The following is a 12,734-nucleotide window of genomic DNA, read 5'->3' as shown; positions in this document are numbered from 1 at the left end:
TAGAGGTAACACTGAAAACCTTGAAGGGTTTTTAAGGTTAGAGAACAACAGGAAATAATTTCATTTCATCTTAGACGGGGATCTCTAGTGCCTGTTGATACAAGATCTGAATCCAACAGGGGCAATGCAAAACTTTGGGATTTATATGGAAGCAGAGACATTTGTGCAGAGAGCATAATATTTAAATAAGTACTATAAGTGCTATGCAATCTGCAACAATGAATTATGTTTTATTTTCTTCTTCTTTTCAATAGGAAAAAAAAAGGAGAAGAAGTAGAAGAATTAGAAGAAAAAACAGACTAACCTTATTAACTTCGTTCTTTGAGAGTTTAGAAGCACTTTCAGCCAATTCCTTTGACCTTTGTTTTACCAGGTTTCTGCGTATCTCATTAACGTCCCTTGGACTGCTAAAGGCAGACCCGTTGCGACTTCTTTCTGTAGCAGGAGAACCCAATTTTCTTGGACTGTCTCCGCCATTTTGTTGTGAAGGGCTTTTGGTGGGTGACGTGGGACCAGACCTGGGAGAATATGAATCACTCTGAAAAATGGAAAGAAATTTTAACAGATGTTGTTCACAACAGAGATATAAATAAATAGAAGACAAGGCAAATCAATTTTTCAACTCTACTGGTTGGGGAAGGGGGGGGGGGAGAGTCTGCTGAGCTCTGGGATGGTAAAGTTAATATATAGGTCAGAAGGTCAAACCTTTTTAAATCATGCTAAAGTAAAGGTTTATAATGTAATGTTATACTGTACAATCAAACTGAACATGAATGTCACCTTCCAGAAATGAGGCAGCTATATGGGGAGTGATCTAAGAGGTACTGGGTGGGGGTGGGGATGAGGGAGGGGGAGGAGGAGAGGGGGTTCTACTTCTGTCTCTCTCATTAAAATTTTAATCATGATATCATGCCCAGAACTCACACAGACATAATGGGAATATCAGCACACAGCAAAGCTACATGCAAAGTTCAGGATCAGTTTTAATGATTTGGATATTCAGAATTTTAAGTAACTTGTTGTTATCAATTAAAGAAAGACAGGTTTATAAACCCACTAACAACGGTATCCCCTTAATCCTTTAACTTTCATTTTTTGACCATGACGAATCGTGATTTCAGCGAGTAACGTAATGAGGCTCGTATACCTTCATGTCATAGAGTGAAAGCATTATATTGTGAAAGGTATGGCTCGTCAGTCCTTCCTTTGGTAAGGAGACAGAAGGATGTCTGATCACGTCTTCTTTGGCTGCCGTAGATGTGACAGAGGGATGCTTGGCAGCTTGCGTATCTTTCGCTGCTGGAGGTGTGACACAGCCATGTCTATAAACCACAGGAACATCTTTGTCTGTCACAGAAGTTGCAGAAGGATATTGACTGGGCACTTGACCATCTCTGGCTGTCACAGATACGACGCCAGGATACTTGGTCGTCACTTGCCCATTTTTTGCTGTGGTAGATGTGACGGTAGGATACTCGGTCACTTGCCTGGATCTGGGTCGACTTTTACCTCGATTTCGTCCGAGTTTATTATCGCAATCCGGATATTCTGGTTCAAACTGTTCCGACGGATACTGTCCGTTGACAGAATTCCACTGTCTGGAAGTTGGAACATGCTGCTGTCGATTAGAAGGATGCCGATCGACTTGTTTGCCAATGACTGGTTCACCTTTCTGCCTTGCCTCTTGTGATTTAGCCACTGATGGGGTTACCTCAGGGAGAGATCGTCTGGCAGAGTTTACTGCATGTCCATTGGTATGGTGATATGGAGATGCGAGGTTTGTGGCAGCACCACCATCTCTAAATTTCATTCCATTCTGTGAATGTCCAATCAAATGCAGCTGTGGCGGATGCTTAACATTACCTAAATGTGGTGGTAACGACACTGAAGATGTTGTTGACTGTGCAGAGATATCTTTAGAAGCAATTTCAACACCTCTGCTGGGACCACGAGGATCTGACTCGGCTGTCACTGAAGTTCTTGGAATGGACAATTTCTCACCCACCTTGGACATTCCATCACTCGCATCGTTCTTTGCAAATACCGAAACCGCATCGGATGAACGCAAGGAGGTTTTGGAAGACTCCAAGGAGACGCCATTGATTCCATCGTATGAATTATTCTGCTTTCCTGGAATAGTTGCAAAATTATGAATCGACTGAGATTTTTCTTGAGCTGGATTTCCGATCATCTGGTGCTCATATGGAACAGGGGCGGGGGATTTGACATCATCTTGAAAGATGTTAAAATCAAATGGAAGCCTGAAGCCAAGAAGTGACGTCATCTCGTCAGCATTTTAAGACGTCTGTTACACAAGCAATTCAAAACAATGTCACGATCTTTCCATGTAGTGATCTCATTCTTAATTGTCAATTAATTCTCATCTTTTAATTTATTGATGCAGTCTTTGATGTGGGAGATGCAGTCGCCCTCAAAATTATTAAATCTCTTTGCAAAGCTTAATAATCACATCAGATGGATTGTTATAAAGAGAAAAAAAAATTCTCAAAGAAAAATTCTCTTCACAAATAACCTGCAAATGATCCAATCTGCCGTTGGTATCTCTCTTTCAGCTTCAGAAGCAGATCCTCTTCAAGACAGTTTTGGGCATGAAAGAATTGATACATCCAAAAAGAACTTCATTTCTTTTTTCAATAAACCAAAGGGCTTTCATGATAATCAACTCCTCAGAAACTCATCAAACATATCCTATTCCCACAAGCAACGAAAAATACTTTGACACAAATGTATTCACTTTATTCCAGCAAATAATTGGTTCCCACAAGATAGGGTCCTTGCAAGAGAGGTTTAAAATGGAAAACTACAACCAAACAGTTATAGATATTTCCTGTTCCAATTGGACAATACATCCCAGTAAATCCTTGTACAATCCTAAACGGTGGTACGGCACCGCTCATGTTTTGCTTTCCAATCGCTTAACTGTAATACTGTTGAATAATTAATTTTATTGACTTTTTCATCCCTCCACAGGGGTTAAGTCCTATACTCTAAACAACTTTTATTGATCCAAATACTTCCATTTGTTAAGTATTCACTGGGTGACTTTCAGATCTGGTTTTAATGTGGGTGTAGAAAGATACAAAAGATATACGATAGGAGGATATGGGTAGTTGGGTTTGATATTAGAGGACCGGTATGAAAGGAGCTGGAAGGAGGAGGGGGGGGGGAGGGGTGATGATATTAGTTTAAGGGTATCAGAAGGTAGATCACAATTTAAGAGTGACCCCATTATGTTCCTGTGATACTGTAGGATATAATAGGGTGGTGTATTATTACTATACAAAGGAAACAATGATATGGTTATTGTTTATGGGCTTCCTACTTAGAGGTCTGACACAAAAGAAAAGACAAGAAACAAAAATTTAGAGACAAAAAACGAAAAAAGACAAAAATGGATGGTGGGGGGAATGAAGGAGAGGGGAATGAAAATATTAAAACCAAAGCCAATTATATAGCATTAAATCATTAATTTCGTTTACAATCTTTAAACAGAAATACATCATGTCTCCAGGTCAATATCTCAATTTCTCTCAGAGTACGGAGTAAGGATACTTGTTTGCTTTTTGGGATTTGATCATAGAGAACCAAAAAAAAATGCGTTGAAAAGACATGTCACTTTTTAAAAGTTAAACAGACTATTAAAAAGGAAATGTATATATGTCAAATACAGCATGTTTGAAACAATCTCATCATCAAATACTCAGTACTACAAGAGAGCAAAATCTGGAAGAATTAGCCAAAAGTGTTGCACATTACAGAAGCATTAGATAAAAAAGTAAAACATAATTTTTTGTCTAAGTAAAATTTGATCAGCATTGGGATTATTAATTACTGGAAGCAGACACTTCCATAATAATTTGTCTACTCCATTGAAATGGTAACCATGGAGACACAAAACAACCTGTGCTGTAATCCGCTACACATAAATTATCAATCGGCAATAAATAAGGGGAAACCTTTATGAAACTTAAATCCAGTGGAATTCCATTCAGCAGAAAGTCTTTAATAAATGTTGTCAAAGATTGAATACAATGCTGAATACAAGTTTATTTCCCCAAAAATTTGGAATTAGGCCACAAAAATGCTAACCCTTATGAGAAAGTGAGTCACTGTTTAATTACTTTTATGCTTCAAGAAGCTGTTACCATGGTGATTGGTTTATACAACCATGCTCTATCAATCTGGCAGAAAGTATTATCAAACTGGTATGAAATTATGGCCATATCAGTCACACATTTGATTTATTGCCTTGTAACAACCAGATATATGTCATTTTTTCCCCTCCTTTTATTCAATTTTCCTAAAATCTCTAGAGTGTGACAAAGTAATGAAAACCAATTAGAAGATTGGAACTTTTCACAGATCTAGAGAAGACTCCTACTCAAGATTTAAGGGAGGGCTCAGCAACAGATTTTTAAAGTGAGGGCTCTCTTTCAATATACAGTAGAGATCCCCACAGGCAAGATTTAAATGCAACTAATTAATAAGCACCAGTCCTGCACAATGAACAGAATCTATGCTATGAAACCAGAGAAAACGTTTCCATAAAACAGATGAATATAAATAAAAGCATAGTAAATATTCGACAAAAATTGGTACCGCTACTTGTAATGCAAGATTGATTGAGATCGTGCATGTTCATGGAATTCTCAGATAAAGATGGGGAATAAAGGAAACTTTATAAATTAATGGAGATCAGGTATGAACAAACCTTCCTGCTTGATATGGGCTTCTGTAATTCTTTAGCCTTCTCCTCCAGTCGTTTGGCCATCGCTGCTAACTCTGCATTCCTCTCTCTGAGTTTCTGTATCTTGCTCCCCGTCCGCCTCTCTGCCTCTGAGTTACTGTCTGAATCCTGCGCCTTCATCTGTAAGAGAAGAAACCTGATGAAAACTTACATAGTTTAGGGATTCTTCCTATTGTTTTGATCTACTTGCATGCATTTTAAAAATAACTTCGCTTTCCAGGGGGCAGAATGAAGCATGCTTTTATAATAGAATGCCTTTTAACTGTATTGCCAAAGTTTACCCATATGAGAAAAATTGACAAACGTGTTATCCCGCACTGAGCATTATAAGAAGAAAAAAATGTCACAAATTCCCAGAAACTAGAAATGCCTATATATCTTTCAGATTTATATAAATTTAAGAAAACAAAATGGAGAGTGTATCATCTTTCTTTTAAAGGAGATATAGAAACCCAACCATCGTCAAATATATGACATATTGTTTCGCAGAACTCCCTAGAAACGGCCAAGTTAAAACCTTTCTCCATTTGGGAGATATCCAAGTATAAACGTCATGCCTCAAAATTGTCATTTTGTAAATGTTGTGATGTCATAGTGCCACTGTGATCGAAAATCGTAACAAACGATAGAAAACGTCAAAGCAATTTGCGCTGAAAAAATGCGTAGCATTCTTCCTGAATGGTAGATTCAGAAGTAGGTGTAAGTGGGCGGTGCCCAGGGAGCGAGGGCGGCGGGCGCAGTGCCAAAACATTCCAATTTGCGTAGTGAGGTAGATGGGGAAGTGCAGATGTGGAGTGGGAGACAGGTAAGAGAGGAGCGAAGTACATCCACTTACTGTATCTGTTACCTACTGTGCATCAGTCAGAGTGAGAAATATACAAAAGTATGCTCCAGTTCTAATATATCCAAACTAACAAACTCTCTGAAAGAGTGGGTGGGTAAGTTTAAACCTTGGTTTGAAATTACCGTGCTCTGAAATTACTTGTATTCCATAGTGGACATTGTGTCAGTTACTCTTGTAACCGTTAATTTTGTTGCGCTTTGTTGAATAAAGAATGTTATAACAGACCCACAGGAAGATAGTACTGCAACATATAGTAAGTTTAACATGTTAGGATGGTTTGGGATGGGGTTGGGATGGTTTGGGATGGGGTGGGGGTGGGGCTGGGGGGGTGAACCTATAGCTTGAGACTTAGTATGTACTGAGTACCTTATTCATATGACACATGAAGCCTACGATATCAATTTCCACTTTTCATTCCAAAACCACAGCCAGGTATAGCTCTAACTTTAGAAGAAAAACCAAAAAAAATCCACTCATTCTCTTTAGTAAATAAAATTTCTCTGATCTGTTTGAATTCCAAATGAAAGAACGAGATAACCATTTCACCTCTAGACATTTGGTTGAATGGCATAAAATGTGTAATTAAGAAACCAACAAACGGCATGTCCAAAACTGTTGCCATAGCAGGAAATCTTGCATTTACTACAAAAAACAATACAAACAATCTACAGTAATTGGTCCAGAAAATGATCTGTCTCTGAGACTGTTTATCAGAAAATTCAATTTGCTGTTAAAGGTTATTTATTTATAGATAGATAGATCAAACAAGTTAAAAAGGTCAAAGTTCACACACATTTCATGTCTTGTTAATGCAAACTGGAACAGAAACCACTCATTATTTCTGCAACTTCTACCAGTTCAAGCTAAAGGGACTATGTTGTGACCTCAAACTTGTAATGTATGCTAAAATGTGAAACTCACAACACAGAGAGTTCATTGGCAGTTTTGATATATTCATCATTGAATATTCATAATTTTGAATGAACCTTGTATTCTTAATGATGTTATGGTGACACAAGTTGGGCGAGGTGTATTGTAAGTAATTTCAGTGCCATCAAAAATAAAAAGGACTGCCTTATTTTCACTTCTTCTTGTAGTCTATATTAAAGACCATGTGTTGATTACCCAGAGTGTGTAAGGTTATATGAGTGAGGACAGGTAAAGTGAGAAATAACATACTTCCAGTACTGTCTTTAATGAATGCCATGATCCAAGCAAGCAGAGATACTTTTTGTCGATAAGACAAACTTCCTGGATGAAGTTGATGATCACTTAAATATTATCTTGAGTGTTTCGCCAACTCAACATTTGCTTTTGATTCCAATCTTCATTTGCAAAATTAAAACTGAAAGATGCAGAAAATACTTTCAAATGGCAAATTGCCCATTTATGAATCCCAATATTTTGGAGATGTAACTTCTGTCTATGGAATTAAAGGTATTAACAATCAGTAACTAAACTTCCTCAATTGCGACTCAATTTTGAAGAACTTGAAGAATCTTCCAGTTCCACATACGGTAGTATGTAAAGTGCAGGCGAAGAAAACTAACAGGCCTGTTTGATTATTATTTTCTACACATAGATGTAGGCTGAAAAATGTTGGTTATTAACTGACTAAATGGATGTTAATCACACTAGAAAAAAACAGTTGTAAGCCTTGAGGATGGTAGATTTGGAAGGAAGAGGCAGTAGGTGTTGACCCTAAAGAAGGTCTGTGGGGGCACAATGCTAAAATGTTACGAACTGTTGTAGGCAAGGTAGATTAAGTGCATAGGTAGAACTGAGACAGGTAGGAGAGGAGTGAAGTAAATTTTGTCATTTACCAGTAGAAGAAAAACTGATAGTTCTCTGCTAGTGGACATTATCATCCTACTCTTTCTTGTACCTAACCAACATAAGCCTAACTGCTTGTTATCAGCAAATATTATTGGCCTGCTCTCAAAACCTGTACAGTAACTGATGTGTATTGCAATTAAGGAAACATTTTTGCCAGCATATGTTTAAGCACTGGCAAGTATTAGCTAGTTGTTAAATCTGTGAAATTCTATGCCAGCACAGATGAGAGGGGCAGCACAAGAAGAACGCACCTATCAAAAACTTGGAAGTATCTCATGGAGGCAAAAAGTTAACAAAAGTGAGGGCGCTATACCACATTACCTTCATCAAGCTTGTCTTCATTCAAAAGGATTACATCATTCGTCAAGTGTTTTACTGATAATAGGAAATCTGTTATTATTCTAAACATTAAATTACGGTCTTCAATGGCAAAACTGTGTTGCCATGACAATACCCAAAACATACCCTTTTTAGTATTAATTGAATCGCAGCGTTATGGACAGAAGTTACTGTAATACAATTCCAGAGGAATATAACCTAATGATATTTACTGATCACTTTCCCAGCAATGTGTGTGACATGGAATGCTGATCATGTATAAAAGGGGGGGGGGGAGGGTGCAAAAAACTTGTACTATGAAGTTAACCACTTGAATAAACACAACTGTAAATTTCGAAATTGTCCTTGTTTTAATGTAATTTATTATGACTGACTAAATCTTCAACTACTCCAGGAAGTTGGATAACAATAGTGGAGTCTGATGTCACCTTGGCAAAAATGGTCTTCAATATGCTTAACTAATTAGGTTATTGATATTATTCTTGTTGTTAAATCCTTGAAATTTGATACATTTGGAATTTTGGCTAAGCTTTTAACATCCTCTGTAATTTGAACTTTGTAAATTCATCAGAAGACATCTTCCTTGAAGATATATAATTCTTTTCCTCTGTGGATTAACGAATGACAAATTAGCCAAAGTGCCCAGATGACAATTTTCCATTCTGCTGTTGCCAGATGCATTCTTCAAAAATGTCACAAAAATTGAAAAATCATTCCTTTTGTGATACAAAATGCTTTGAGGATATCAATTTGGCTGAAGATAAAAAGGTTTTTGCTATGCAATCAACTTCAGCCAGTAGAAAATCCCTTAATGATATTACCTCTTTCTTGGAGTTTTGCCTCGACCTCCTTTTAGGTGACATGCCGGCTTCATCCTCATCTGGGCTTGCACCAGTTTGCTTTTTTGTTTCACCCTCAATTTTCTAAGAAAACATGTCACAATCCCCCAAAAAGAAAGGGAAAACAAAATGAGCATCAGAAACTATTTGTTGGCATTTTTTCAACACTAATTCTCACTCCATATCTGTCCAATTATCTTTTCCCCAATAAACATATCAATTATGACAAATTAATACTCAATTTAGCTTAAAACTTCTGAATCTCTTCAAATGAACATCACTTTTCTGCAATATTTGTTTTAAACTATAAAGTAATTATTAAATACCACTGGTAAGATTCAGTATGTTACAGTATATTATACCCAACATCCTCGCAATTATTTTTATTTAAGATAAAGTTGGGTAAAATACATGATTGTTTACAGGCACTACGCAAATGCACTTTGGGTTATTAAGCTTCAGATACGCTGACACTCAATTTCGAGTAAGGAATCAGAGCTAAATGGGTCTACTTGTGGCCCTGAATGAAGAAGGGAATTAAAAAAAATTATAAACAAGGAAAAGGGCTATAACTGTAGCTGCAGTAATCCTAGTGATGCTGTTTACATTACCTCTCCTTAACTTCAAATGTATGTCTTAAATGTTTCATTCTTTTTTCATTCAATTTTGTTATATTTTTCTTCCTGTCTTTTTCTACCTAACTCGACAGAAATTCACACTTGAAATTGTCAGTATAGTTTACATATGACAAAACTAACTGCTTTTTGTTACCAACAATGACCCATTATGCCTCTCTCTACATTAAACAGGGCACTTACCCAAATACCCAACCAAGAAAATGTGTTAAAGATCACAATACCACCCCACTAAAACACACTTCTGAAGGAATCCCCAAAACTTACTGGTTTGGGGATTTACGAACGATGATACTAACAGGTCTGTCTCCATTCTATAAATATGCACTTAATCTACCTATGCAGATTAAACTTGTGCATATAATTAGGATGGAGACAGGTAACAGAGGAGTGAAGTAAATGAGAAAATCTATCGTGTGGCCTGGATGTGGGTTGTGAGGGACAGGGTTAGGGATGAGGGACTCAGTGGTAGTATACAATCCCAACTTTTGTAGTATGGGTCGATATTAAAGGGAGTAAAGACTCAAGCACAAAAAAACGTCTGATGCCAGTAATCTGACCTAGTTTCGAATGAGGTGTAACAGAAGTGTTAGACACCACCATCGATCCCAGAAAATACACACGCAGCTTGCTTCTGTCGGTAATTAGACACTAGTGTACAGTCAATACATGCAGCTACTGTCAATACCCACAACACAGTGTAAATAGCAGCGCTAGACATCTCAGGTCCAGATAAAGATAACAAGGTATCATTACTGTCTGCATTTTGTAGCGACAAGTAGAAAACTTCACTTGCAAGCAATGGAAAGTTATCTTTTTTTTCTGAGGGCGACACATGGTTTGGGGCAAGTCTTCAATGCCTTTAAGGGCATGTTTAGATGAAGAAATTTTACAGAAATTCCACAATGACTCACATCTATTGAATCAGTCTGTTCTCCTGATGATTGTTTCTGTATTTTCTTACTGGAGCTGGTTTGTTCTTCTTTTACCTTGTTATCTTCAGGAGACAGCTCACCCTTCTTGACATCGTCGCAAATGTCGCCTTCTGTCAGCTGGGGCATCTACAACAAAATTATGAAAACGTGCAAAATAAAAAATTAAAATTATGCAAGGTTGGTTTGGATAGAGACATAGGAAGGTTAACCATTTAATACCGTCACATCACTCTTCTTTCACCTCAATTTATTTTTTGTTCAAGATTTAAACTTTAAATTATAAAATTTAACTTTAAAGCAATAATGGAATTTAAACAAATGCATGGGAAACTTCTATCTGTGAAACATTAGTTTTCAAAGGACTACAGTAGCTCAAAAGATTCTTTACTGTTTTACAAATTTATGAAATAAATAAAATAGAACATATATACATAAATATCAAATATGTAATCCCTTTTAATTGAAAAAAAAATAACCCAAAGTAATATCATCACCAAGTTTTTCTTGGAATTGTTCATTCATTTGATTAGACATGTATGAAGAACAAAAATGCTACCAGGGTTAAAGGCTTAATGCTTGGTGTTCCTGAATAAGAAAATGTCCAATTGATTTAAAGTTTTAGAGGGCGGTATGGTTGAGTTCATACAGTAATTGCACTACTCGGCTCTCATTTCAACACTAGTGAAAATTGTTCATCAACAGTGTACAAGATTTCTAGATCTATACATCTTTCTTTATTAAATATTATGTACAGAGAATCTGCAGACTGCTGTAAGGGCCTCAAAATCATACCGTAGTAAGATATAGTGATATCACAAAGGGAATGATTCAGTCTTGAGACAATTTCGATACAAGAATAATGAAAATAGTACCTGAGGTAGAATTACTGTACTGTGTACAATTAGTCCTGTACCTCTTTATACATGTACAGCAAACAGGATAAACAATGTAGCAATCGCAGTAACAAAATGATCTCAAAAGAAGGAAGATTTGCAATTTACGACCTAACTGAACGTGTCGTTTATGTGGTACGTATGACAGCTATATATCTCTGAAATTATTAAAGATGACGACACACCAGAGAATTCAAACTAATACCCTTTTTGGGTCTCATGATACTCTGAGCAATTCAATTCCAATAAATGTCTCCCTCAAGGTCCTAAAGAGCATGTACAGTAATCGGTCGTGTTGTCTTTGCAGTAGAATATTCTTTTAATGTACGTTGATCTTTAGTAATTGTATGTGTAACAATGATACATGGTGTACTGGTTATCGATGCTACAGTAGCTCCAAATTGAAGCATATTTGCTCAACTTTTGTTTTCAATTAAAGTTTCCAGAAGTCCTGTCCTAGCTGTAGGGTCAAGATCATCCAAATATATGTTCCCAACCTTTTCAGAAGTATTACATATGACGAGTATTAAATGTCTCGGTGTATGAGGTACACCTGTAGAAATACTTTGTGCGTGATAGTAAAATGACTTGAACTTTGACCATGCTGGTATTAAATTTTCTAGTATATATATATTTTTTTTTGGGGGGGGAGGAGTGTAGGGCTAACACTGAACAAGAATGATGCAAATGGCTTTGCCTGTATACTTCATTTCTCTTAGTTTTTGCTTTATTAATATATAGAAAATGCAAAGTTTTCGTTATCAATTACAACTAAACAGAATACAACAGTTGTCTCCTATTGATCATAAATATGCTTCCAAAGCTTTCAACCAGCGTCGCAGTGCTACATGAAACGTTGCAAATGTTTGTAGCTTTCAAGTGCTGAGAAGACAGGAGTGCTCATTACGATGAGAAAGGTAAGGTAGGAGTGAAGTTAAGTGGTATCCCACAATCTATAAAACAGGAATAAATAACTGGCATCACACCCAACTGGTATGCAAATAACACTCTCGAAAAAGAGACAATCACTAGATTGTAGATAAAATTATGCCATATATCACTATTTGTTTTAATTTTTCAAATGTCTGGCACACAACCAATCCAAACAAGCTCTTCAATTCTTTGATATTGATATTAGTCTCTGCATTGAAAAGACAGTGCAAATTGCAACATGTGATGATTCATGTAATATGTGATCATGGCATGACATTCATTATTGCACAGTCATCATATAAATTTAAGGGAAAAAAAAAAAAAGTAAGCTTTGATTTTTTTTTGTTGAAAAATGTCTCTTTAAAATTATTGTCATAGTTCAATTGAATTTTGTGGTTTATATCGCATGCAGTATAATATGAAATACAATTATGCAAATGTCCCATTTTCTTTGTATTCAAGAGGGATACAGTATTACAGTATACATGGTTGGTATCCAGGTTTGAAATGGAAAAAAAAACCCAAAACAATTAGTTTCATGCCAAATCACCTATTTCTGGTTCTGCATGGTGAAACTTACAGTGTTACCACTGTATTGTGTAGTACTGTGTAGACTTTGTTGTTCAAACCTTAGAGGTCTTTACAATTCATCTACGTTTATTATTATCTTGTGAATTCATGGTTGGTATACTGGTACGAAATGAAATTTAAA

General features: G+C 36.5%; 1 protein-coding gene across 8 annotated transcripts in view; it reads right to left on the bottom strand.

The window, feature by feature from the left end:
• LOC139980500 (RIMS-binding protein 2-like) overlaps positions 1 to 12,734 on the bottom strand; it is a 192,495-nt gene that overhangs the window by 154,882 nt on the left and 24,879 nt on the right. For 7 of the 8 annotated variants that reach the window (XM_071992160.1, XM_071992161.1, XM_071992162.1 and 4 more), the window contains exons 3-6: positions 10,176 to 10,322; positions 8,609 to 8,710; positions 4,733 to 4,888; positions 305 to 538 (exon numbers count right to left, since the gene is read on the bottom strand). In XM_071992160.1, coding sequence (XP_071848261.1) covers positions 305 to 538; positions 4,733 to 4,888; positions 8,609 to 8,710; positions 10,176 to 10,322 — 639 coding nt within the window. The remainder of the gene's footprint in view (positions 1 to 304; positions 539 to 4,732; positions 4,889 to 8,608; positions 8,711 to 10,175; positions 10,323 to 12,734) is intronic. The other variant, XM_071992159.1, reaches the window with a different exon arrangement.

Source organism: Apostichopus japonicus, chromosome 15, assembly GCF_037975245.1.
Source record: "Apostichopus japonicus isolate 1M-3 chromosome 15, ASM3797524v1, whole genome shotgun sequence".
NCBI lineage: Eukaryota > Metazoa > Echinodermata > Holothuroidea > Aspidochirotida > Stichopodidae > Apostichopus > Apostichopus japonicus.
This window is presented reverse-complemented; position numbering and strand designations above follow the sequence as displayed.